At 45.9% G+C, this 27407-nt stretch overlaps 1 protein-coding gene across 6 annotated transcripts in view; it reads right to left on the reverse strand.

Annotated features, from left to right (window-relative positions):
• ZNF618 (zinc finger protein 618) overlaps window positions 1-27407 on the reverse strand; it is a 164229-nt gene that overhangs the window by 41191 nt on the left and 95631 nt on the right. For 4 of the 6 annotated variants that reach the window (XM_075170231.1, XM_075170230.1, XM_075170229.1 and 1 more), the window contains 5 exons: window positions 22940-22978; window positions 6169-6258; window positions 4731-4766; window positions 3890-3967; window positions 2759-2848 (listed from right to left, as the gene is read on the reverse strand). In XM_075170231.1, coding sequence (XP_075026332.1) covers window positions 2759-2848; window positions 3890-3967; window positions 4731-4766; window positions 6169-6258; window positions 22940-22978 — 333 coding nt within the window. Of the gene's footprint in view, window positions 1-2758; window positions 2849-3889; window positions 3968-4730; window positions 4767-6168; window positions 6259-11456; window positions 11541-22939; window positions 22979-27407 lie in introns of all 6 variants that reach the window. The other 2 variants (XM_075170226.1, XM_075170227.1) reach the window with 2 other exon arrangements.

Below are 27407 nucleotides of genomic sequence, written 5' to 3' on the forward strand. Positions count from 1 at the left end.
AGAAAGAAATCTCTGAACCCTCCCCCTATGCACCTCTGTTCAGAGACATTTCTAAAACCGGGACAATGAATGTGCCCACAATCCACTTTTTTTGGAAACAGCCTCTGACACCCTTCTTAGAAAGAGTGAATAGGCTGACGAGAAACAGCATAAGAATATGTGTTTTAAAAGAGTAATAGCCCAGTTCTAAGCATATGAAAAAGCCCCTACTCCTCACTAACAAAAGGGAACTTTTGAAGGAGACATTTGGCATTAACAATTCCAGGGAACCCCACAGCAGAGCTCTTTCCCAGACAGCAGGTATCCAGCAGCACTGACCAAAAATTATCCTGCAAGGTCTTATTGACCCTGTAGAATATGAGTCCTTGTTTTAGCCCATTTACAGTAATTTTTCATCCATTATTGCAGAAAACCAGAAAGACAGGCTCCGGAAGGGAAGCTTGCATTCAAGCAGACAGACTCAGAAAGCTGGATTGGTAATGCTGAAGTGTTTTCCTTACTCACTCCCATTACAGCTATTTGTTTAGCATTTGCCTTGTAAGCACAAGAACAAGACCAGGGTAAAGACACAGTCTCAGCTTTACTTCTTCTGACTGCTAGGGCCTGAGAAAAGCCAGTTGTGCTTTTCAGAAGTCATGTGTTTACTGCCTCAGAGGCCTCGGTTTACAGGAAGAGCAGAGTCTGAGCAGTAGAAAGGTGGGAGGATATACTGGCCAGCCTGCCTTGGCAGCTAATCATGCCCTCTCCTGTATGCTCATCAGGGTTAGTGGTTTGTCACTGTACATCATAAATCTTACTGGTCATGGGAACTAGGAGAGGAAAAAAAAAGGTTAAAAAAAAAAAAGGAAAAAGAAAAGTTTATGGGGAGGGGGTTAAACCTTATGAAAATATTATCCTGATCTGACCTTCAGTGTCCTCATAGTTAAAGATATTTGCTGAAAGGACTAGAAACCCATCTGCACATCTCAGTGACTGCTGGTCTAGTCTGCAGCAGGGGCAGCTTCTTTTGCTTTCACAAAGGTTACTGCAGAAACCATGGTGCAAGAATGGCTTCAACCCCAGCACTCAAAGGAATGCTCTTCCTCCGGTAGTCAAAAAGTGGGCATCAGGACCCTGCAGCTGCACTCTGCACGGGACGAAGGGCAATATCTGTGTGGACCATTCGTATCTGCAGTCAGACCTGCAGGGCCCACTTCAGGCAAATACCTCTCAGAGACGAACACTTGTGTTTTTCTTTCATGCTGGATAGCCTGGACTGGAACCAGCAGCTGCAGCCTATTACTACAGATGGTTGGGAGGGTGGAGGGGTATCCATAGTGATAAATCCCCTTGAAATGGGAAGTACTGGGAAGGTAAGAACCTGTTCTTGCTGAGCAGAGATTCAATGCACAGTCCTTACAGCATACTGCTCCTTAGCTGTCTGTACAGGGGTGGACGAGAGACACCAAAGCCTTGGTGTCTGAGGGCCCATCTATACTAGAGATTGCCCTACTGCTGATCACCACCAACGGCTTTTCTGAGGACCTGAAAACACGTGAATTAAGAGGTGGAGTTTGGGGGTGCAGTGATGTTTAGGAATAACCTATGTGTGCAATCATAAGCACCGCGTTAGTTCCCTTGGGCAGATGGGAGACAACAAGACTAACTTTGTGATGATGGTGGTAGAGGTATTTTAAGCCCTACACCTTTTACCACGACCTTGGTCCATCTCCGTACTCCAGAGAACCTGCATGGGAGCCACCAAGCCTTGATCCACCTTAAAAGTGATAGTCTGGTGGACTATGTTCCCAATTTATTTCTATATATGTCTGAAACCAAAGCTGCCTTATTATAATAACTGAAAAACCTAACTAAAGCTGAATGTGTTGAGGAAGGAGTGTGCGCTCCCTCTGCTGGCTGTGGATGAGCAGCTAAAGAAACCCACTAAGCTAATGAGCTCAGCTCATCCATCCTCATCATCAGCCGAAATGCTGGCAGCCGGACAGACATGGGCAAAGAGCAAACCATGCTGGCTCACAGCATGAAAATCACAATAAAGCACAGGGCAATGCTACGAAAGAAGCATGAAGTTCAGGTGTAAAGAACTTCTCTGCATACTTCTAAAGCGTGTAGCAAGAATTTCTCAACTGTTTTTCTGAAATTTTGCACTGAATTACACTTAATTGCTCATTAAAACCTCCCATTTGTCTGGGGAGTGCAGATCGTAGTGTCCCTCCAGAATGCAGATCGTAGTGTCGTGTAGTATGCTGACAACTGCCTTTTCCCGAGCTCCCTGAAATAAATATTTTATTGCCTGTGATTTAGTAGCAAGCTGCCAAGATAATTTACATGATTTTGAAAACCAGTTTTAACTCACTGTCTGAAAAAAGTTCTCAGAAGCTCGTAAGAAAGATGCTTCTTCCCTAGCATGTACGTTCACTTATTATTTAGGGGAATCTAAAAATTTTGTGCATCACTTCAGTTAAACAACAAAATAAAATATCAAACCCGCAAGGAATTGCATGTAGAATTGCATGGACTTTGGTAAAAGTTCAGTGACATTACAGACCTAACAGTAACGATGTCCCTCTGAGAAGAGATTCCAGCTCAGCTTTACAGTGCCCTGGTCAGCACATGATCTACGTCCTGCCAGCTGCAATCCCACAGGTCCAGTGGAAGGATCCACAAGAATGATACTCTCTCCTGCAACCCTTGTGTTTACCACCAATCACTGTAAATCACAGCCTGTAATGAAATAGATCTCCAGCAGAATACTCACTAATAGGTGCATGCAGCGCCACATGTTCCTGGTAGGGAGTGTAGTATTTGTACTGCTTGCCACAGAATTCACAGGTGTAATTGCCAGTTTCTGTGAGGATGAAACAAATACGAAGGTCAGAAAGGAGTGCAACACCGTTTCACACAATCACCCACTCCTGACTTTTTACACAGAAGCTGCCCAGGTGACAAAAACCTGAGCATATTCCTCATGCACTTGGAACTTATCTGCCCTGTAATTCACACATCCTTTTCCCCAACAAAGGAAACAGTTAAAGCCAGTGTCCAGAGTGATGGACCATACATAAAAAGTCCAGTAGAACTGAACAAGCTACAGGAGATTATCCCAAAATTACAGCAAGTAAGTGTGCAAAACGAAGGAGAGAATCCATTTCTAAAGTCTATATTACAAACAACAGTTTCTTCTTCTGGTTACAGGCAGTCTGTAATGTGTGGACAACAGGAACAGTCAAACTAGGGAACAAGTTGTCAAGTTTAAGTCTTAATTACAGAACTTTTATATTGGAATTGTAGATTTCTCTTGCAGGAGGTGGGGCTTTTCTGCAATAACTGTGCTAATTCCTGCTTTGGGGGTACTTGAAAAAATGAAGTAGTGTAACCATACACTGACACCTCCCGCTCCTGCCAGTGCTGGTAAGTACAGAACTGACAGCAAGCTGCAAGCCAAAGGGAAATCCAGGGTTAATCAATTCTTTCCAAAATGGAGAATTCAGAGAAATGCTTCAGCAAAGTCCGGTCCTCTCTTTGTTTCACTCTGATCTGTTTGATGAACTCACCACAAAGGCAGTGTGAATGCAATCACCTGTCAACTCTGCCAATACACCTTAAGACCTCTCTAATCGCTGCCAGCTTGCTTTTATCCTGAATCTCTTCCCTCTTCTCTTTGCAGAACTCTTGAGCAGAGAACGTGACAAAGCTGCATTTCTTAGGCCCAGGGCTGCTGGTGTTTGGTGTTCATTTGAATCTAAACATATCTTTCGGCACCTCTAAGGTCCCAACACCTCTGCGTAACACAGTGTTTTCTGGTTTTCCTAGAGGTACTCCAGCGAATGCCAGCTTTGAAACCCTTGTACTGTCTCTTTCACATTTGAAGTTGAATAATAACTCATACTTGGACCAATCTTCTGGAATGGCTCTGGCTCCTCCTCCTTCACTTCATCTGCTGCTATGACGGCCTGGTCATAGGGGTCTGCAAAAGAACAGAACCAGCAAGAGAGCTGATAACACCCTCAGGCTTTCCTTCTACAGCTGCATGGGCACAGAATGCTCCTGCATCTGTAATGGTATTTCGATCTGTAACAAGATTTCAAGACAGGAATTATAAACCCAATGACCCCTCTGTCTGACTTGTCCCTCCTCCTCCTCAGGTGCCCCAGGCAGATATTACCCCTCCCCTTCCAGCCCAGGAACATGCCTCGTAGGTATATAATGTTTAAAAAATACAGAGAAAGACTGAACAAACACATTGCAAAGCCTGATTCGTATTTTCTGATTTTCTTCCAGTGCATCTCCTATCTAATGATGTTATACTGTCTCAATGCGGGCACGGTAATGCAGTTGGCAAGCAAGTCAGCTAACAAATACTGACCAGTGACTTTCTACCATCTAACAGCACAGCTAGCAACAGATCAGAACCCAACCCATTTTATACAATAATTTAATTTATGCCTTGAACAATTCACTAAATCACCAGAGACATGAAACACCTGCTTCTTTGATTTTCAAAAGCCTGATCAATTGTATGTACAACAAAAGCCTGGTATCTACTAGGGCTGGGCATCAACCTACTGGCTGTACACGTTGGGGGAGGGAGAGAGGATGCTCCTCTCCTGCTGCAATCAGTGACAAAACTCCCTTGACTCTTACAAGTGTAGAATCGGACCTGCTGTGCCTGAATTACTGAACGTTTGAAAAGATTTGTGAAATAAAGCACACGAAGGATCTCGGCTTACCTGCCCGGTTTTCTGGGGCCCCTTCCACACTAAAAACTAACATAGAATAGAAGAAGGAGGGGAAGAAACAAAACAGAAATTAAATCCTCTTAAATGGCCTTGTTTTCCTCCTGTATTTCACGTACCGCTTCAGCATATTTCAGCCCCACAGAATAAACCAGGCTTTGTGCCCCAGTCCCTCCTCTTCCCAGCAGCATCCACACAGGAACTATATGAGCATGCCCAGCCCTAATATACACAGATCCTCAAGGCCTTTGTTCTGACACTGACACAGCCCCACGTGAAGTTCAGATGCACAGCTGCCTCACGCTTGTGCTTGCTAAGACACAACCAGCCCCTTGGAGGAACTGGGACAAACAGTGTCCTGGCAAGACGCAAGTGGAAGCTGCTTCCAAAGCCCTCTCATAACCCTAGGCAGAGCGCCCTGAACCATAGCTATGAAGACACATTTCTGACAGAAGCAGACACGTCCATCTCACAGGGACTTTTAGTCCCAGTAATTTAATTTTGGCTTCCCATGGGAGGAAGGGAGCTTGCAGTGGTGCATTGCAAGAGAACGCTGTTCTTAGAGCACGTTCAGATGTCCACACGTTCCAGTTAAAAACAGCAATTTTTTTGGACACCACTTATTGTGAAAAACAACTTGCTTTTCTCAGTCCAGCCATTCAAAATCTTCTGCTTTCCAAGCAGTCTCTTTCTAGATCTCTGCGAGGGCTCCCTCCTTGGCCAAGTGAGGAGCAATACCAAGAGGCTTGTAGCATACACAGTGAGGGTTTGGAGTATCTGTGGGCTCTGAGTTGAGGAGCTTTGGATGCCCAGTAAGCAAGGGGCAAGCCAAAGACAGTATGTTGTTGCTTGGATTTCCCCCAGTGTAGAAAAAAGAAACACTGCTTCTGCAGGAGGGTGTCTGCTTCTTTCTGAGTATCACCAGCCTAGGCCACATCTACATGCACAAAGGAAAAATTGGCCTGTAAGGTCCACTGACAACTGCATCAGTTCACTACCACAGTGATTAACAAGAACGAAACAACATTTCTCAACTCTGAAATGTGGTTGCTCACAGAGGAGCATGTTGGGAACAATCCTGTGAAGTCAGAAACCAAGAGGCAACCAACTCTTGCCCAGCGAGTAGCCAGACTGACAATTTACCTTGAGGCACTCAGTTCTAGCATATCCATCCTAACCATGAACCTTAATACAGACAGGAGGACTGCAAGGACCACAGGTCCCAGCAGAGGGTGTTATTTTGATGCACGCAAAGAGAATCAAGAGCAGCAAACTTCTTCCTGCAGTGCCTGTGAACTGTGCCTCCACTGACAAAAGCGAGCGAGCTATGCTGTGCAATGTCCTGTACATCACGGGCCGCACGGTCCTGCAGAACCTTCCCCAACGATTTCTCGTTCTAGTTTGGGTGTCTGAGCGTGAAAACAGTACTCACCATCCACGGCATGTAGGTCTCTGTGCTCTTGGAAGCAGCTATAATATTTATATTTTTTCCCACATATGTCACACGTGTACCTAAAATTGTCTGTAGGAAGAAGAAAACAGGCCACTTTAGAAACGTTGAGGTAAAAGGCAAGCACTCCAGACAGCGCTGCTCAGTCAGACACCCACATGCAGTTACATTCATCCCACATGCTCTGTCAAATCTCTAAGGCACACAGACAACCACTGCTTCACAATGACCCCCGCGTGCCCCACGCTATATGGCTGATTTGTTATTTCCTATTCAGGCAGCTCTGCTCTCCAGTACAGCCTCCATAAGACCTCACAGCAATGAAGACACAGAGCAGCACGCACTGCTGAAACCTCCTTTGGAAGTTCAGGGCTACAGCAGGCAAGTACCAGTCAGGATGGGGACAAACTGGCAGAACTAAACACAGAGTCAACGTATGAGCTGTTAGAAGTCAAAGTCTTAATACGCCAACTACAACATGGACTGGATGTGCCTACACGCTCATACCACACTGGGTTCTCACTGCTGCTGATTACTGATTACTAACTGCATCCAAGATCCTCTATGGGCACGTTGTAACAAACAAAACCAAAGAGAACCAACAATCCAAACCACGCAGGACGGTAAGGTGCTCAATGAACAGGAGGACTGATGGAGCCTGGTTTCATATATGTTTGTACCCTAGACCCCCTCCCTTCACCCCAGCAACAACAGACCCCCTTCACCACAGCTGTGTGAGGAAGACAGACAGATGCAGAAAAGTTCAAGATGCTTATGAATTCCTTTTGGTCTGACTGGGGACAATGAATGTCTGGCTCAGCCTTCAGATCAGTGTAAGAAGAAAATGTCACTCGACAGCTTGGTGGGGCTTTTCCGTCTTCTGATGTCTGACATACACCTCGGGGTACAGACTGGCACCCATAAGTAGTCACCCCACTGCAACTTGCAGTACTGTACTTGTCAGGCGACCACAGTGGCCAATGGGTTGCGTGCTACCAGCCCGTTGCAAACAAAGTAAAACACATCAGCTTGTGTAGCCCCAAAGGATCTTGAAACTAATGTGTTTTACTTCACGACAGGAGCAAGCTAGGAGTGTACACATCAGCTACCACGACTCCACAGATGAGCTGCCATTCAGTAAGCTCCGCTGCAGTAGCTCAGTTGGTTGTATTCATGTATCCATACGATTAGCAAAGTTAAAGCCTTGTTTTTACCTCTTCCACACCGTGTTCAAACACATCAGAGTATGCACATTAAGTAAGCTTTTATTTTACTTCTCAGTAATTTTATTTTTAAAAGAAAGAAATATTTTAAGCTAGTATGCATTGGTACAGTCTAATTGCTCACTTGGGTTCACTACTGCAGTCCATCAGCACATGGGGTTTCAACACTAAATGAAGAATCACTTTTCCACCCTTCATTCTGCTTGGCAGAATGAAAGTAGAGGCTATGGTGATCTATAAGAGAAAAATGCCAAATATAAAAGGTGTTAAACAGCCGGGCACTGGAACTTTACTTCTGCTATCAAAAAATACTTGTATCTTAATCAGACCACAGCAATGCTAAGCTAGAGCTAAGGGATTTTAAAAAGTCTAGGCTGAACAAGCGAGACAGAGCCCAGCCATATATACAGAGATGAAAAGGATTCACTGCTTCAGACAGTGCCCTGCTTGAGGAAGAGCTGGAGGAGAAGCAAAACATGACTGCGAGAACATTCAAGTGATAAAAGCACTGGTGGGTCACATTTAACTGTTTCATTATATAATCTTATGCAGTCTTCTTGTGTAGTCATACAACAGCGCTGAGGGTCTCAGTCTACCCTGGATCCTTTTTGACAACAATCTAATGACTGCTAGTGAATATCTGTGCATCTGTTGCAAAAAAACATAGAGTCAATTATTAGCAGAGAAAATTCATAACATGTCATCAGTAATCAGTCCCACATCGCTGGGCATCCCAAAGACAAGAAACCAACCTCCTTTTTGAAGTGTAATGGGCCATGCAGTAGTTGAACTGAAGACTAATCCTTCAAAGGAGTACCAAATACCAAGCCCTTTCAATACCTCCATTTGGAGGAAGAAAACTATTATGGCCGTAGTTTGGAAGAAAAGTGCTCAATAAATAAGGAGACTTGTTAGAAAAGAATAAAACTAAACGCTAGGCACACCATCTCACAGGCTCAAACAGTCATGGCTAGTTGTAGTTTCTGTAACTTAGGAAAGACTGTGAGGATCTCACTGTTAACAGCGGAGACTTGAGTAGCGCATGCTGGGTATGACCACTTCCTTCCCTAGGCAGTGTGGGGAAAATGAAAACATGATAAAAAGGGACCCCAAGAGAATAGGGTTTTGCTTGTTTCGTTAGGGGACTGTCTTCCCTAAGGAAGAATAACCTCCAGAGATTATAGTGAAACAAGTTGTTATGAGAATTAAGAGTATTTTCCACCTGGTCTTGGTACTAATGTCTTCCTCGACTCTTTCAAGGCGGTAACACCCAGTGAACCTCAGAGACGAGGAGGTTTACAGAGAATTAAGAAAGTATCAGGAGACTGCTGATCTGTAGCTAAGCTTTACCCTCTCTCAACAATGGTCACTCTTCCAGGACTGCACCCAAGTGCCAGACTTCTTCCTTCTTACCCAATAAAGCTGTCTTTGCTGACAGCCATCGAATACTTCCAATGCTGTTCCCAGCAGCAACAGCTTTCTTCTTAGCAAGAAAGTCACTGAGCAGAATTAGCCTGTACGCTACCACTTTTCCTGCTCTGGGTTGTAACTACTACACCACAGTAGATTCCAGCTGGCGCACCATACCCAATATATGCAATAACATATGGAAGAGCTACAAGGGACTCCAAGTGCTCAGGTGTGCCTGCAAGCCCATACTGAAACCCCCATCCCATAACCTCTGAAGAGATGGTACCACACAGCCAAACCAATGCTACTGAAGCAAGTCTGCTCAGATTCAAGCGCTCACCTATCACCAGGTAGACATTAACACAGTGCAGCTCCACCAAAAGCAAAGCATACCACAGGCACTATTAGGACTTAAGGGAAAATACAGGGAAAGATACTAATTAGCCCACTAGCACAGAGGTTCAGTGCTGTCGTTTACTGGTATTCAGGCAACAGTCCTGCAGAACGCATCCTTGCTGGAAGCTTAAATCACTGTATTACACTGCTGCAAACCTAGAGTTTCAAAATGCTTAAAAGACATCTAGTTAAAAACTCCAGAAAATATAATTCCTCCTTCACGCTCATGAGTCTTTCCAAAGGGAGCAGAGATTCCAGAAAGAGGTCTAAGGAGTAATGGCCTCATATCCTTAGTCAGCCCACATTTAATCTCGTGAAATACATGCACCAAAATACAGCATCACACCTTACTAGAAAAAAAGGCAAGCAACAGCCTTGTGACAAGGCAGTTCCTCAGATATAAAGGGCTGACATACTGAGATGGCAAACAGACAGGTTTTTCAAGGATCCCAAGAAATAACTCCACAGGACCTGAAAGCATTTTTGACTACTTTGCTTGCAAGTGCACCTCCAGTTAGACAGGGAACATGCTGCTCTTTTCTGCCTGTCTCCAGGGGCTGCTGCCGGCTGGCTCCTGTCATGCAGTCTGTGTTCAGCAATGACTTATAGCTGCTGAAATACCCTGCCCTTCGGATGATCAACCAGGTTACCTTTCTTCCCAGATGCTGCGTTAAATATTTTGAGATTTTCTGTTGTTTTGCTTCAAATATTCAGCAGAAAAAAAAGCATGTATTTCATTTCGGCAGGAAAGAGGGAGGGCAGAGAACACATGCCCAACAGTGGCAGGCAGAAGAAGAGGCTTCTTTCCTTAGGGCACTTGGCCCAGGGCCTCAGTCGATTTTGCTCTAGAAACCCAGGAAGGGAACGATAGCAATCAGAAATTTGTTGAAAGGTCAGGACTTCTGTATGACAAGCTAAAAATACAGATCACTTAACCCGCCCTTATAAGTGCAGGAATCCGAGACCACAAAAACTGTGTACAAACTAGTTTCCACTGGGCTCAAAGAGCTCTGCGCAGCATCACAGAAACCCGACTTGGAAACAGTTACATACATCATAGAGATTACATCCCTGCAATGACAGCACATCCCATTAAGAGTCCAGAATGATGGGGTCTCCACACAGCAGGCTGCGGGAGCTTCTTCAGGACTTCTCAAAGGCGAAGAACAATTTTCACCTGACCCAGAATTCATACTAACCTTTCAAATGGAAGAAGCCACAAAAGCTACTTGATAGAGGAGCTCTCATGGCAACTAGACACTTTCCAGATACTCTTGAACGCTAAGTGATCCTGCTCTGATAGAGCACTGCAGAAATAGCTGTCTAGTAGGGACAGCCTCCAAACGTGGAAGGACGAAACTGCTGAATGTAAATAGATTGCAACAGCCTGATGAATTATTCCTAAAATCCAGCAGTGTTCCAGCTCCCAGTCAGCAAAAAAGCAGCAAAATTAAAAAGAAAAAGAGGAAGTCTGGACAGTAGCTACAGCATTACTTGTCCTGCTCCATGGTCAGGATGGCACCTTTACACTACAAGAACGGCAAAGGAAGGACCAAATTCCAGGAATTCCACGTTCCTGGCTCACCTCAGGAAACAAAGTTTTCCAAACAGTTCAGAAAGTCCAGCAGCATCTCTGAAAGGGGAGGGGGGCTGGATTTCTTACAGCTAAGCCTGCTGCAAGACATTTATCTGTCAGCTCTCTCTTTGAGGTTGTGGCATTTCTCCCCCCAAAACAGGCTTTCCGGGCGAGGCTTATGTGACAACGAAGTATCAGCATTGTCCCTCCAGCCACGGCCAGTGGATCGTGGGACAGTCCATGAGATGCTGTGATGCTCAGTTTCACATTCCTTAACTGTCTCCTGAAAATCTGCAGGCAGATGCTGGAGTCCTTACGAGTCCTGCTGGTGATAAACACAGAGGGCTGGAGCTGGTGAATGGCTGTGTAGCAGTACCTGAAAAAAGCATCATCTTTCCTGGGATGTCTGCCTCACTGAAGGGAACCATAAGCAACTCCAACGCTGTTCAGTAAAAGCCAAAGCCACCGTGACTAAACCACCTGATGCAAAGAAACAGGAAAGGCTGGCATTTTTTGAGATATATGCCACGTGCTTGTCACTGGGAAACACCTTTCCGAGGGGTGTCCAGCACACAGACTACCTGAGCAGCCTCCCTAGAAGACCCAGAGTGCAGCTACTGCTTCCTTACAATAAAGCAGGGAGCAAAAACATCTGGGACCCTCACTTGCTTCTGTGGATTCCACCCAGGGCAGCACAAAGACAGCTCTGGAGAGAGGCTTCTTCTCCCCTTCCGCAGCCAGAGAAGCACCTAGATGGAAAGGAACATATTTATGGCTTCCTAAACTAGCAGGATATTTCCCACGCAGATTCATGGACAATTCCTTTGACCTAATCCTTTGGCATCTTTTGGGGCTTCCTTCTAGATGCTGGACTGGCAGTGGGGAGGGCTAAAATGCAAGTTTGCAGACATAGAGCTTACTGCCTGTAGACCTCCATCTACTCCTCATTCAAACTGTGTTCTTGCACAGAAGTTACGAGCTTTACACCTGCGTTTTACAGCCAAGTAGAGAGCTGCCAGTAAAATCAGCTGCAATCTACATCAGAGCTCAACTTAAAGGTGTCTAATGGCAAAATTACTTGAAAAGGGAGCAGGACTGAGCCCAAAGTCAGCAGCAACCCCTTAAGAAGATTAAAGTATCCAGAGTTACATTAGTAAGGATTAAATAATAACAAAATCCAGAAATTTGGAAAGGACAGAAACCCTCACACACAAAGGCACAAGCCAGCTCCTAAGTGGGGGTTAGGAAAAAACTTCCCCTGTAGGCAAACTATTCCAAGATCACTCATCTCATGATCATTTACTTCCCTTCCACAAACATTTGGCCTTTGTCAGGAACCCAGGAGACGTGTGGGCACACACTGGCTTAACCTAGCATGGTGCTTCCCATGCTTCGCAAAGGGGGCTCCTCAGGCTGCAAATTACCAAGCCAAGAAAAAGGTAATCCCAAACTCTCACACAAAGGGGCCAAATCCCTTGAAATGACCAGAAAATGGTGCAAGATGTTAGCTCACCTTTGGGTTGGTAAGGGGCTAAATGACAGGTGAGAGGGCATGGAGCCACAGGCTTGTGCTCAGTTTCTCGCTGAAGCATTTCAGAGCTTAGTCCCAGCTGCTAAGAAGAGCTGTTGCCGATGCATTCAATAGCTACAGGATTGACTTCACCTTACAGCGTTTTTTAAGCTGCTTTCAAGTAGGTGGCCAGTGAATTCTATGAATTCTGTGATACTTTATCCAAACCATGTGTCAGCTGAGTGTATCAGCATGATGGAGATTTAAATGCAGACCATCCAGGGTTGTATGTAATCCCTCCAGGTTTGGAAACTTGATGCCAGACTAGCAGGAAATTCCATACAGAGGGGAATATCCTGAATTAATTTCTGAAAGACAGCCGCCTTGTTCATAATAGTCTGATGGTCACATACTGTATTTTTTTTAAAACATTTTGGGGAAAAGATGTTTTGGGTACTACTCACTGGACGTTAAGAGATAAAAGATTTCCCAGGCATTCTCAGGATGTTACACATCAATAAATTTCCTTCTCCCACAGTTAAAAGTATGTTAAAGTCGAGTCCATACAGACGGCAAATATCAGCGATTTAACGTGAAAATATTACAGCGTTTTACCATTATCCCCAAAATCAGCATTATGAACCAGGATATTCAGACTCCACAGCACAATTCAGACACACCACACAATATAACACCAGCAGATCTAGTTTCATACTTTTCATTCTGGTGTCACTTCAGGGCAGTGTTGGATTCTTTTTTATTCAAATTGTTACTAAGTGCAAGATAAAAAATGTTGAAAAGAAAGATTTAATATGCTATAGCCAGCAATTTGACAATGAACAGCATTAATCTTGCATAATTAAAAAAATAGGTGTACTTGTACATACCTAACTTGTTGATGGAATAAGATTTATGTTTTACATCAACAAGGATGCTGAATCTCCATTTTAAGCAGAAAAAACCTCAGTTCAGCCCACATTATGGAGTTATGCACAACACACAATAAAGGCCATTTTATTTTAACCTCCTTTTGGAATCAAAATGGTTTGGCTGGGAACATACACTACTTTATCTACTTCACAACTGTTCAGATTAAATGATGTAGCACTGAGAGTTTCATAAAGGAAAAGCAAGCCTCATCTTGACTTTTTCCTACTCATTTGTCCTTGACTAGAAATTTTGATCTTACTGTGATTTCCAGATGGGAATGCACAGGGTGTATCACTGCCTAGTTTCCAAAGCAGAAAGGAAAAGTGATAGCTAAATGACTAAGCAGCACTAAAGAAGAGATCCTGGCTCCATAAACCTTCATAAAGAACAAAACCAAATTAAAATAAACTAGGAAGGATGCAGAACCCTCCTCTCTACAATCAGCCAAGATAATCAAGAACTCTAACCTTTTTGCTTAGGTTGAAAGGAAGAGATCTTAAGAAGGTAACCCTTGTATTGCTCTGCCTTTCGTGGTTATAAAGATCCTTAGAAATGAAAATACTGAGAACTGTGGTGAGACAAGCTGGATTACTCAACAGTACAGACTGCTGCATCTTTTTGATTGTTTTCTGGGCTTACAAATGATTGGGATACAGTTTTCAAGAAATAAAAAAAATACTCAAAGTGTTTGGGGTTTTTGTGTGCTATTCAGGTTTATTGTGAAATGCCAACATGCAGCTCAGCAGAGAAAGGTTCAGGCTGAAAGAAGAATTTAGAATAATTAATGGTATTGCTGTTTGTACACTTTTTCTCTTGCTAAATTTCAAACCATGTTGGAAGATAGGAAGCGTATCCCTTCTTAAAGAACGGTGGAGGAATGTGTTTCTATCTTCAGTAAAGCTCTCCTGGCATTTTCAGGACAAACTGATGGATGATTGGAACAGTCTGGGATTACTAAAATTCTTACCCTTTTTTATTAGAATAAATATATTTCTCCATCAATTTTGCTGCCTAGGAACTCTGTAAGAGATATGTTGCAAAGTATTAATATCCAGATTTCTGTAAACACGGTCTATTTGGTCAGTATCTGGGAAAGGGGCAGAAATTTAATTTTTATGGGTATATTAGCAGTTTTCTGATCACAGTTATAGACAACTGGAAAGCCTCCTTTTCTCTAACCTTAGATTAAAACTACATACAGAGCAACTGGTCCTTTCCAGAGCTATGGAAATGCAGGACTTGCACGAACATCAAAACCTCCAGCATGTGTGTCATGCTCCTGAGCACACCTTACGTGGTTGTAAGGCAAGACACCCAATAGGATACCAGAAATGGGAAGATCCAGAAAGAACCCTTAGTATAACAATTATGTCAGAAGAACAACTTCAAATTTACCCTATTAAAAAACAGGTCTGGGAGCTGTTATCTACTTCACCCAGCCTCAAAAAAGACGTTGGTTCTGTAATGTGAAGGCACTGGGTCAGAACTAGCAAACAGCAGCAGAGGAAGGCAAAGGGAAATAGATCTCCCATGTTACAGAAAACCTGAGAAATTGCAGTGACAAACTCTCTCCCATTCCAGTCCTGCAATGTGCTCAGAGAAGGAGAAGGTAAGAGCAAGACAGGAGTAACCTGTGTTAAGGTACAAGGGACAGCACTGCACCTTGCCAAAAAAGTCTTGTTCCAGGGGAGAACGAATGACCCCAGCCCCAGAGTTGCAGAGTAATATGCTTTTGTGAAAGGCAACAACTACAGCACTGAAGGAACATATCTCAGGCCTTAAGGTCAAAATTTCTTCACACTGTAGATCCCAGAACTAAGTTCCTTATCATTTTCTTAATGTCCTCCTCCTGCACCGAAATTTATCATTCTTGGTCTCAGCCCATTGGTCATTTAAATTTGAAGATGAACATATTCATCTACTTGTTAGGCAAATGGGAATCTAAAGAGACTTTACCTACTTGAAATGCAAACACATTAGAAAAATAAAATCCGCTCCCAAGGAGCAAGAGAATTATTAAATAAGAACACTGGAAAAATTAATCACAAATTTGTAAATGACTAACCATTCACTTTGGCATGTGTACGTGGGTGTGCACGCACACATACATCACTTACATCAGGCTTTTAATTGTGTAAGGCATTAGTAAGTTTTACCAAGCACAACAGTGGAACCTTCCATTTTCTGCTGTTACCCCCGAAAAAGTAAAAGGAAATCAAAAGCTAAAATTTACTTTAAGGAAACATTAAGGTTGCAAATTTGAATATTTAAAATTAATCAGGAAATGGAGATGCTAAAGGTTCTTCCTTAACCTTCAATTAACACCAGCACACCACTTACTATCTTTCCATCACTAATAAGAACATTAAAATCACCATATGTGTAAGGTCTGGGAAAGAAAACCTTAATTTTGAATATATTAATTTCATGGTTTAAATTCACAACCCTCAAAATGTTTTTGCACATGCAAGGCATTAGCACTATGTCTCCACAGTTAACGTTTGCAAGGCATATTCCAGCCCACATCCTTGCTTCTAACCTTTCACTGCTTTTTCAAATAAATTCCCTCTTAGGTTGGGCTTTCTCATGATTAGTCAGAGCCCAAAGGGAAATATGTTTTTAAAAGATCAGGCCAATAAATTTTTATTTATGGGATTGTGAAATATTTACTATGTATTCCATTTTGGAAAAAAAAAATGCAATTTTCTTTTTTCCTTCTTGTAACTAAATAATGTCATACAGTGGAGACACACACTCCTCATGGATGCTGTCCTGTACACAGGTGATGGGTTTGAATGCATCTAGCTGAGAAACTGAAAAGAAAAACATTCTGTTTGCAGCCTACAACATCCTCAGACCCAGATGAAAGTTAGTGTCCCCCCTACCACCAAATCTCCTATCTTAGCCCAGCATTCAAGTACAATCTAACACACAGTAAGCAAGTATGATACTACTATGAATGGGGAAGAAGAAAATAAAGCTCACAGACGACAGCGCAGTTATATTTAATTTTCAAAAGATGCACCTCCTGACCCATCACCAATCTGATGAGAATTACAGACAGCTACCAGGAGTTGGGATATAATCACAAACTAAAACATATCTTGCACTGAGGCATAAATGCTTCGCTACATCTAGGCACACAGGGGCTGCTGCTGCTCATCCTTGGTTCTGCCAGTTCCCACATACCTGCCTCTGCCATGGTCAGTCACAGGACTATTACGGGCTCTGGTAAATCCATTTTTTCCAGTAAATAGTCACTTCTCTGTCCCCTTCAAAAGGCAACATGGAGAGGCTCCCGCCTCCTTCCAGGAAAGGTTCAGGCAGGACACTCTCTCTTTAGTGCCAGAACTTCCCATCCACTCCAGAAAAACTTCACACCACGATGGTCTGGGAAGAGCCGCTCATGGGGGTGTGTGGAGGTGACATAACATCATCACACAACATCCAAAGACCACTTTTTGCCCCTCCTGCAACCTGATAACACCACAGGGCGGTCTGAAGTACCTGGTAAATATCATCACTTGTGAGATGGTAATACTAATTTTAAAAAATTATTTGCAAAGAGGAAAAAGGCGTTCCAACACAACAGAAAGGCCAACAGACACAAAGCAAAAACAGGTTGTGTTACTTGGGATCAGTCTTGCGATTTTGTGGGATCTGGCCCAGGAGTTTTCAACCTATGGGGCTGGCCACAGCAAGCATAAATGTACTACGAAAGTTGCTGCTGTTTATGCTAGAATGTAAGGCACGAGTGAAGGAGGCTGTGAGGCACTGCCAGGCAAAGGACGTTCTGGGCTTACAGACAGGATTTATCTGCTGTGCTCTCAGGCATCTCCCCAATGGTGGAGTACACTGAAGAGCTGTGTAGGAGAAACCTGCTGGCAGCATGAGCACAGGGATCTGCTTTTGAGAAACAGCAAGAAATCCAGTTTTGCCTCTTAAACAGAATTGCATGTACAGAAAAGCAGGAGATGGAGACAGAAAGAATGGGATCTACCAGAAAACAACCATGAGTGGTCTTCCAACCTCCAGCAAATGTCACTGAATTGCCATAGTAACAACCGCTAGGAAGGAAAGCAAGTGGAGCATTTGAACTGGGTTGTTTTAGTGGAACTGCTTTTTCGTTTTGTTTTCCTGCACACCACAGAAAAACTGGCTGGAGGCATGCTAACAGTCTAACAGAGCAAACTTCACACTCATGCCTAGTACCGCCTGTGAGCACTATCTGCTTTTAAACTACATCTTGCTTGTCATGGTCCTCAAAAAAGTTTTCTTTTGAAAGCAAACCTTGCACACAAGGTTTGCCCTCTTACCACGGCAAGAGAACGGAGCAAACCACACTATCAACAAGCTCCCCTGAACTCAGCCAACCTGACTGACACGCTGGAGATGAATTCAAGGCTCCCGAAATCACCTCTGCCTGATTCTTCCCAATTTTAACAGCATTTTATCTAAAGATTCCAGGAATGGTAAGACTCCATATTAATCAGCATTGCTCCATCAAGGCTCAGGACTTCTCCCCTGAGAAGAGGAACACTTACTAAGTCTCAAATAGCTAACCAAACATATGTGAAGTTAATACATCAGTTATACCTTAAGAAACCTTCAGCTTTTAACAATTCTTCCTCTCCCATTTCTCTGCATTTGTTTTCTGCTTTCTTTCACAGGGAACAAAAATGCAATCCAACAGCGTAAGGCTATGCCCAGCAGACAGGGACTGGGCTGCAAGCCCAGAGACTTGCGCTCTCTGCCACTCATCCGCTGGTTGTCTCTGGCAAATCACTTTCTCTGCTGTTTCTCTGCCTGCTTGCAGAATACCAAACTCCTCTGTAAAGTGATCTTAGGCTCATCCAGGCAAAAGGCTTGGAAGTACTAGGGACTAGTAATACTATTTGCAGTACTTGTTAACATTTGGTATTTTGAAAACAGGTGTTAAAAGGCCATTGGTAATTTGTAACTAGGCAAATGCCATATTAACAGTTGCCAGAGCACCTTAATTCTGTCCTAGGCTGGGCCAAAGAGGCAGAGACACTATTAGAAAAAGCAGTAGTGAGCACATAGTCAAAAGCTTAGGTGCTTACGCCCTCCCAGACGAATTAAGTTTTCATGGGCAACCATAAAACTCACAGTCTAACTTTGAGCTCTGCAAGCCAGTTATGGTTATTTTGGAGATGTTCTTGTACATAAGTTCCTCTTTCCTACAGAAAAGAAAAAGAATAATACCCAAATCCAATAGCCTGAATATTACAATCCATAATCTGTAGCAGAGTTACAGAACTGGAAACACTGGTGCCAGCCTAGCTCTTAAAACTATTGTCCCCAAACTGTGATGTGCACTGAATGCAACCTGCTTCATGACCCAGCACAGTGCAAAGACCTGTTCACGTCAGAGGTGATGCTCCCCACAGCCATGTCTCTGGCACGCTGTCCCTGCCCGTGCAGGGCTCGTGGACCCCTGCCTGCCAGCGGTTTTATTTAGCTATCTGTCGGGTTGCCAAGAATTTCCCATGGTATGTGAGCAGCAGGAGGGAGACTGTTTTTACAAAGTTTGTAACTCCCCTAAACATGACTGGAATTTCCATGGAGAATGATGGCACAGATCTAGCCCAAACACCTTCTTCCCGAGGACTTCCAAAAGTCTGGAACAAACCACAGAGGCGCACGAGCATCTCAGAAAAGACTGCCAGACTCTTCTACAGGAACAGTCAGTGACCTAGATGCCAAACTGGCCACCCCTGCCTAGGAAAAAATATCAAATAGAAAGTTTTTTTTAAAACCTCTCTCCTCCCTTCCTCCTCCCTGCCAGTCAAAGTTGGTAGCAGTCAGACAAGCCTTTTTACTAACACATTAGCACTGTGGGTTGCATTGTTTTCTTCTCTCTACATGTGGGAATTCTGGTCTTCGACCCTGAGCCAAGGCTAGAAAAGCAGCTCCTAAAGCCATGTAACTATGTCCCCATGAGCACAACCTCTCCTCAATACCACAGATCTGTGTCCCTTCACGAATGGGTCGGACAAAAAAAAAAAGGAGTCCCAGAGACAAAATCTATAGACTAAAAACCCCAAAGGCTGAAAATAACCAACTAAGTGCAACAGTTTTTCCTCAAGGGAGTCTTCAAAGAGCCTTCCCAGCTGGAAAGTCTAAACACCACTGTCTCCTCTTTAAGCAGGCAGCAAACAAACAACTGGCCTCAGCTGCGTCCCAGCTTGCCCCATGGCTCCCTTCTTCCCAGGAAAAAAAAGACCAGGACAGCCCTTCCCGCAGCAGCCCCTTCTTACCACAGTCCTTCAGACCTGAAGGCAGGGGCACATTACAAGGCAGCTTCACCCACCACGTCAGCAACTCGTCCTCCCAACAGGCGAAGCATGACTCACTCTCAGACGCAGCATGGCAAGATGCAGACTTTGCCTCCCAAGAACAAACACGATTTGTTGCTCTCAGGGTAAGTCTGGGGAGCACAACACAGCTAACTGCCACCAAAGCTCGATTACTCCTGGGACCAAGCCAAGGTGCCCTTGCTGCTGGCCTTGCAGAGGCAGCAGCCAAGATGTCTCCTCACTTGACACACAAGGTTGCCTTCACCAAAACTTTCCAGGTGCCTGCTGTGGCCATGAGTAACAGCTGCCTCCAGAAAGTCACCATGGACTAAACTTGAACAACCTTGAAAAACCTGCAGTTCTAGTTATTTTAACTAATGCCAAGGACCCACTGCTGGTCACGGGAGCTCCTCATCCACACCAGTTTAGGATGGATGCAATCTATGCCCCAGAGAGAAGCACACAAGAGAAGATAAGATCTTGCTTAAAGATCCCTTAAATACTGAGAAATTTTGGAAGAAGACAGCAAACCATTCCTGCAGACCCCATGAATCTAGAGGTTCCCAATGAGATAGAAATAGCAAAGGAAGATTTGAACAATACAGACATCTGTAATAGAACGGGTGTAAACAGCCAAATCGGGTCGCAGAGGAATAGCGCTGGAGCAGCAGGCAAAACAAAAATAGCAGGAAAGGAAAGATAAATAAAAAATTCCTAAAATATATGAGGAGCAAACAGACTGACAAGGAAACAAGAAAGCCATTGAGTGGAAAAAGGAGAAGAGCCATGCAGAGGCAACCAGGGTAGGCCAGGGATTTAATCCAGCCTCAGAGGGGAAGGCACAGGGAGGAAAGAAGACAGCTGAACTATTTCACTGCAGCAGCAAGGAGGGGAAGATGACTTTGTCAGGAAATTACAACCATCTGCACTTAGGAACAGCAGCACAGGCCGAACAGTTTCATGTTCACTCTGTAAGACAGGTGACACACAGCCTGTTCTTCCACTGGGGTGGATGACTGTGGTGGACCTTCCTTCCCCATCCCCTCGCCCACCACTCACTGTTTCCCTGCTCTGGTGGCTTGGTCTTGCCTCCAGCTCTTTCAGCTAGATGAGACTATTTTTGGATAGCAATGAGTGTGGCAGGTAAAAAGGGGGTTCAGTAATTCCTGCACTGGGGGATGGGGCCAGATTCATCCAGTCCTGCATGAAGATGGAAGCAGTCCCTGCCTCTCTTAATGCTCCTTGCTCCATCTCCACTGCTACCACGGCAGCTCCTCTGAAGCCTGGTGCAGAGACCAGCTGCTTGTTGCTCTTCTCTCCCAGAGATGACTTCTGCCTGTGACTTTCCATTTGCCCAGCTCCCTGAAATCCAGACACCACAGAAGAAGCAGTTATGTCCAAAAAATCCTTCTACGGCTCAAACAACATGGGGTTTGCCCACACAGCAGAGGCATGAACCTTTGCGTTTATTCCCTCTTACTCTCCCTACCTCACTCTGCCCTGTCTTTGTCAGCCAAAAAAATTCCCGCAACAGGTAAGAAGGGGAAAAGCTGACTTACAGAAAAAACAACTCTTTGCACAAGGTGGTTCCCAAGCTCTGGCAAAAAGGATACTACGTCCAACACCTCAATAACCAGCCTGGGATGCACACAACCTAGCCCAGAACACAGTAGGGCCCCATATCAAAGTTCAGAGCAAGAGGGCGAGGAGATGAGCCTGGAAAGACTCAGGATAAGTAAAACACCATGGGCAGCAGAGCACCTACTGAAAAAGAGACAAAAGAGTAGGTGACAGGAGCCTGGGAAGGAGTCTCCATCCCCTGCATAGAGCTGGACACCACATGTCCCTGGGTCAACGGAAAGAGAAAGCACCCAGCTGCAGAGCCTTCAGTGGGCACCAGGAGTGGTTAAGCACTGTGCAATGGCTGGTTGCCACTGAGACGTTTCGGCTCAGGGCTGAGGATATTCACCCCCCGCCTGCAGTGAAGTCAGTCCTGCTTCCTTCTGCAGACAGAAAGCCAAGATTCACCCATGCTAACCCCAACTCTTCACCTATCACAGAATGGGCCTGAAGAAACAGCAGTTCAAAAAAGGTGGCATGGTTGTACTTTTTAATTATTATTTTTCTTTACTATTTATCTAACATTTTTATACCCACCCAGGGTAAATCTGGTGGTTCCAAGCTGCCCTCTGTAACTACCAAGGTTGGTAACTTACCTTTCCAATGGAACCTGTGGCTCTCACCTAACATGATCATAGCAAAATCCCGGTCGGCAGAGACCTCAGGAGGTCTCTGGTCTGACCTCCTGCTCAAAGCAGGGTCTGCCCTGGTTACTCGGGACTTTATACAGGCTGGTCTTGTAAACCTCCAAGGATGCAGAAGACACAACCTCTCTGGACAACCTGCTCCACAGCATGGGGAAAAGTTTTTCCTTCAACACAGCCTCAACCTCTCTTCTTTCCACTTTATGCCCATTATCTCTCATTCTCCTGCCACCGTGAACTGCCTGGCTCCATCTTCCCGATCACCCCCTCACAGGAGCTGCCAGGCTGCCACCAGGTCCCCCTGCTGCCACCTCTTCCCCTGGTGCAGAGGCCCCGCTGCCTCAGGCCCTCCTCACCTCGGCAGCCCAGGGGCCTGTGCTGAACCCGCTCCGGTTCATCCACGTCCTTCCTCAGGGCAGGGACACACACACCCCCCCAAACTGTAGGTTTAAGGTTTAAAAATCCTGCAAGACTTGACCACACCAGAGAGGCTGGCAGCACCCAGCGTCTCCCCTGTGGGGGCTGAGGCAGGGCTGAGGCAGCAGGGCGGCGGGAGCTCTGCTCATGCCCGCCCTCCCACTCCTCACGCTGCCCAGCAACCCGAGGCACCACGGCCGAGCCCGTCCAGCCGCGGGCACCGCGCTCCCCGCACGGCGGGAGGACGACGACAAACGTCTGCCGCGGGCTCCGCCGCGGCCCCTCTTCCCGCGGAGGCCGTGCCGTCAGGCGGCCGCCTGGCGGGCTCTGCCCCGCCGGCTCCCGCCCACCGCCGCCGCCATCTCCGCGGCGCGGGCTGCCCTCTGCCGGCCGCACCGCCGCGCCGCAGCCCCGGCCTGCGGGGAAGGGCCCCGCCGGCCCCTCGGCCTCCTGCCCCGGCTCCTGAAACCGCCCGCCAGCCCCGCTCCCCGCACCGGGCGCCGCCCCGCCACATCCCCCGGCGCTGCGGCCGCACCAACCCCCGAGGGGGGCGAGGGATGCCGGGGAGCTGCGGTCAGCAAGCCTGGCCGTACCCCCGAGGGGAAGGCGCCCGCAAAGGGGCCCTGTGCACCGCAACGCACCCGCGGTGCTCGCACACGCCAGGCCCCGGTCCCCCCTTACGCACCCACAGCGCCGTGAGTACTTACTGCCTTGTGAGGCTCCTTCACCTGAGGCAGCTTCAGTGTCTGCAAAGAGAAAGAGCTGCACTTAGATCTGACGGCCGACTCTGCCCCACGTCCGACAGCGCGCGGCTGCGCCTCAGCCGTCCCCGGCGCCTCGCTCGCTCACTCCTCCGGCCGCGGCTCTTCTCCGCTGCGGCACCGGCCATCGCGGCCCGCGACGCCCCGCCGAGAGCATCGCCGCTGCGAAAGGCGCGGGCTCCCTCGGCGGGACGGCAGCTGCCGACAGAGCGGGCTGTGAAAGGCCGGCGGCCCTTACCAGGGGCAGGCTGCGGGGAGGGCCGTTTGTTAAACCGCGGCTACCCGCAGTCGTTAGGGTCAGCCTCCAAAACTCGGGCTCTCCTTTTCTGAGCTGTGGCAGGGGCTGGTTTCAAAACGGGTGGTTTGAAGGGACACCTCCACCCCAGCCCTGCACACAGGGAGCCCTGGGAGGGCTTTGGAGAAGCGCTGGGTGTGAGGGAGCGCCCGCCAGCGCGGCTCGGACCCGCTCTCCGCCTGCAGCTCTGCCCCAGGAAAGCCCCTGCCACCACCCCTCCTCTCGCCTCGGGCCGGCTCCTGCTGTGTCTCCGGGCGGAGGGGCCCTGGCTGAGGTGTGCGCTGACTGGACTGACGCATCCTAACGGTCCCGCTGTCATTAACGGAGCTCATGATGATGAGTTTTGTAATTTCTACTGAAGGTTTGCTGAAATCGCTCTGCGCTTAATTCCTGGGCAAGTGCTGTCAACCCAGGAAAGCAAACAGTGAACAATGCACCCGGCTCAGCCTCCCACGGGAGAGGGCACAGCCTGCTCCACTGCCGAGCCTCCCCTCCAGGGACAGCGATGGCAAAGCCCCTGCAAGAGATGGGCCATGAGAATCCCTCCTGCGGCTATTCTATCTTGGTCTTACTGAAGGCACACGTGAAAAGATGGGAGAAAAAGCTCCTTCCACTGTAACGTGTGAGACCGCAAGAAGCACTCAGCAAAGATCACGTTCAAGCCCTAAATGAATGCAATGGGCAAAGCTGCAAGCTGGAAAACAAAACCCAATGTTACAAGTCAAGGATCATAAATGATTAGGATTTCCAAGCTATTTTGAAGTGTTTCATATTCATCCTAAATTGCATATACTGTATGTCACATTATCTAATAACATAACTACGTTTCAAAATATTCCGTCTGTCTCTTGGAATCACGCTCGCATTGCTCTGAAAACCACAGCTGCAGAATGTCACAGCATTTTTGAATTTAAAATTTGCAACCTTAAGTAATGAACACTGTTTGAATTTCATTTCCTTATTTCTTAAAAATAATAAAAACAAATGATTGTGGGTTTGTGAATTTGTACATTTCTACTTGATTAACCTGCCTGATTAGATCACTTTTCTAGGCAACGATATTAATTTGGCACAACTTCATAAACTGAGGGGCCAGATCAGAAACCCTCAGTATCATATGCAAAACCTCGACAGTCAAACCCCTGTATTTTTCCACAGCTGCTACTTGTTTGAATTACCACCTATCACTCAAGGAAAAAGCTAGCTGTGGCACAAAGGACTTCTGCAAAATACTGTCCTGGCGTTCACAGACAACGGCATAAATAAACCATAAAAAATATGTACTATGCATGCACCAGGCCATTTCTGTTATTTAAATAGCTTTAAAAAGTACTTTAGTCAAACTTGACAAGAATCAAGCAACGCACAAAGGTTTAAGGAGCAGCCATTTCTGAACTGTGTTAAGAAATGTTGTGACTCTTAGTCATAAGACAGGCCAAAGTCTTCATGAATAAAAAAACACCCTAAAAATCCCCTAACAGCCCACTCTAAATCACCTTTGGGCTGAGACCAAGTAATTACAGCTTTAAAACAAAAGACCGATTTCTGAGAAAGTTGCAAAAGTAAGTGAGAGTAGGGAGGTTGGCGGGAAGGCTGGAAAATAAGCAAGTTAACTCCTGTGTCTCAAGTAACTTCCTGCATCCCCTGTAAAAGTCTGCTGCAGACTGGGAAAGGTGCACAGTAACAAATGGATGCTTGGGATGCAGCACAGAGGGCAAAGGACCCCCCCAAAATCCTATGATTCTTCAGTAGCAGATAATCATACAAATGAAACCCAACTTTCTTCAGCTCAGAAACACCATCTTTCCTCAGGAATGGTTATTTTGCTATTAATCTTCAACGTCTCACTTCAAAATCGTTTCAGTCACAGAACTGCTCCAACTCAGACTCCAAAAATGTGCACTTTGGAAAAAAGCATTTTTCCATATTCACAGTTTGAACAAGTCATCTTCCTTTTCATATTTTTGGAATCAAGCAGAATGCATTCTTGGAAAATATTAATACGAAACTCTAAACGCTTTGAGGAGTTTTTTAACAATTGGTTAAACCAGAAGCTTCACCTGAAGAAAACAACAGCTCTAGTGCATTCAGCATCTATTCTGATGATGGTAGGTCAGCCCCTCGGCTGGCACACCCATGCAGGAGGGTAACGGAGAGCTGATCGGTTCACAGGGAGGCAATGCAGCCACTAAATAATGTAAATAAATAATAAAGAAAAACAACTTGAGCAAAATCATCATTCAGCCCAGAAAAGCTTATCTGGAAACAGAGAACTTCCACCAATTATTAGGACAGAGGCGATATATCCTGCGAGGGTTAAACTTGAGCCTTGCTTTTTTCTTTCATTTGCTTTCTGAAGAATTCTCCTTGGGTAAAAATCTCCCTTGCTTGGCCTCAGCCCAGAGGTTTTTAAATTTACTGTTTGAAAGTCTAATAAAGTAATTTCAGCCATTTTTTTGAGTTATCTAAAAGTGAAATAATTTTCCTGACTCAAAACATGCAGATGTTTTGCTGCTCATGTTGCTTAAATACGACCCAACCGTACAAAACAAAACTTTCTAGCTGACTAGCCCCTGAAGGGAATCCAAACCTTTTAACGACTTGAAAAACCCCACACAGCTAAACAAAAAGCACTGTAAGCAACACATTTTTAAGGCCTGGGTTGCATGTAGGCGAAGCGGTAACGTTTGTCAGCGCCGATCGCTGGGACAGAGCCTTCCATCGCCACCAGGAATGTGCAGCCTTTCTGCTCCAGCTGAACTCCAGCAGCTCTGCAGGAGGAAGGAGCTGCGATCCTGCAGGGCTGCACAACCGCTCACAAAGGAGCCTTTCAGCTCGACAACATAACTTTTTTTGTTGGGTTTCTTTTTTATTTTATTTGTGCCTTTCGGGGAGGCGAAGGGGAAGGAACGCAACCTTTTCATTTCTTCCTTGATAAAACGTAGTGAGCGAATGTCTTACCTACGTTTCTGATTCTTTGCAGAACTCTTTACGTGGGGTTTTCCGTGCCTGCATCTCGGCTTTCAGAGCAAAGCAGAAAGGGAACTTGCCCCTGCAAAGCAGCACGCCTTGGACAAGAGCTGCCTCAACCCTTTGCACTTGCAAACTGCCAGGAGATCAATCGCTCTCCAGCCAATGCTGAGCACCACAGGGAAGGCTCAAGAAACTAAGAAAATGCCCTGTTTTCCAACAAGAAACCACCCGTTCCTGAAGGCAGACAAGAAAAAAACTCAGCCTAAAGAACACAGGTCACCTGCAACACAGCTTCTCTACCATGGAGATGTAGAGAGAAGGCAGGTGCAGATATAAAAAAAATCCAGGAAATTTCTCCCAAAAATGATCATTACAAAGAAAAATGTAATTTTTAACCTTTAGAGATCTTGCCAGTGTGAGAGTCTTAATATGGAACTGAACAGCTCAAAGGATGAGAAGAAATTTAAGTTTCGCACAGGGCAAAACAAGTGATTGACAAGTAAGGACCGACTGCAAGAGCAGAGAGGGCAACAGAGCTCTCACCTGCGCTGGCCACGAGCCGTAAGCCCCCAGCTTATCTGCTGCAGCTCCAAACTGGACACCGAGCTGTACAAAAACCAGCTTAGAAACAACCCAGTTCAAAGCAAGGACGACTTGGGACCTCCAAATCTCCCATCCCGGGGACAGAAGTTGTGTCACTGAATGGTGACAGTGGGGCTGGCTAGACAGATGGTTTTTTCAGCTGTTCTGCCCCAAAGGTCCAAACCAGATCAACACAATTACTATCTCTCTCCCATGGGCTGAACCTTTTGCATCACCAGCTCTGTCCACCTGCAGGACCAACCCCAGCTTGGCCAAGGACCATTAGTGACACAGGAACCACACAAGAAAGCAAAAAGCAGAGGGGTATTCAGGGGGAAGGGGTGTATCCTCCAGCAAATCGCAAAAAGCAGATATTTCTGCCTGAATGCCCACAAAGTCCTGGAAGAAAACAGCTAAAGAGAAGAAAAAGGGGCCCAAGTTTGCTCTAGCTACTCTAACGCTGAGCTGGTGAGTGTACCCAGGATCAGTCAAACCTTCAGGGAAAGGCAGATGTTAGGGGACTGATGGGTGGCCAGCCCTCGGGGAAACCGCGGCTGACGCTTG

The sequence above is a fragment of the Calonectris borealis genome, chromosome 21 (genome assembly GCF_964195595.1).
Source record: "Calonectris borealis chromosome 21, bCalBor7.hap1.2, whole genome shotgun sequence".
Classification (NCBI taxonomy): Eukaryota; Metazoa; Chordata; class Aves; order Procellariiformes; family Procellariidae; genus Calonectris; species Calonectris borealis.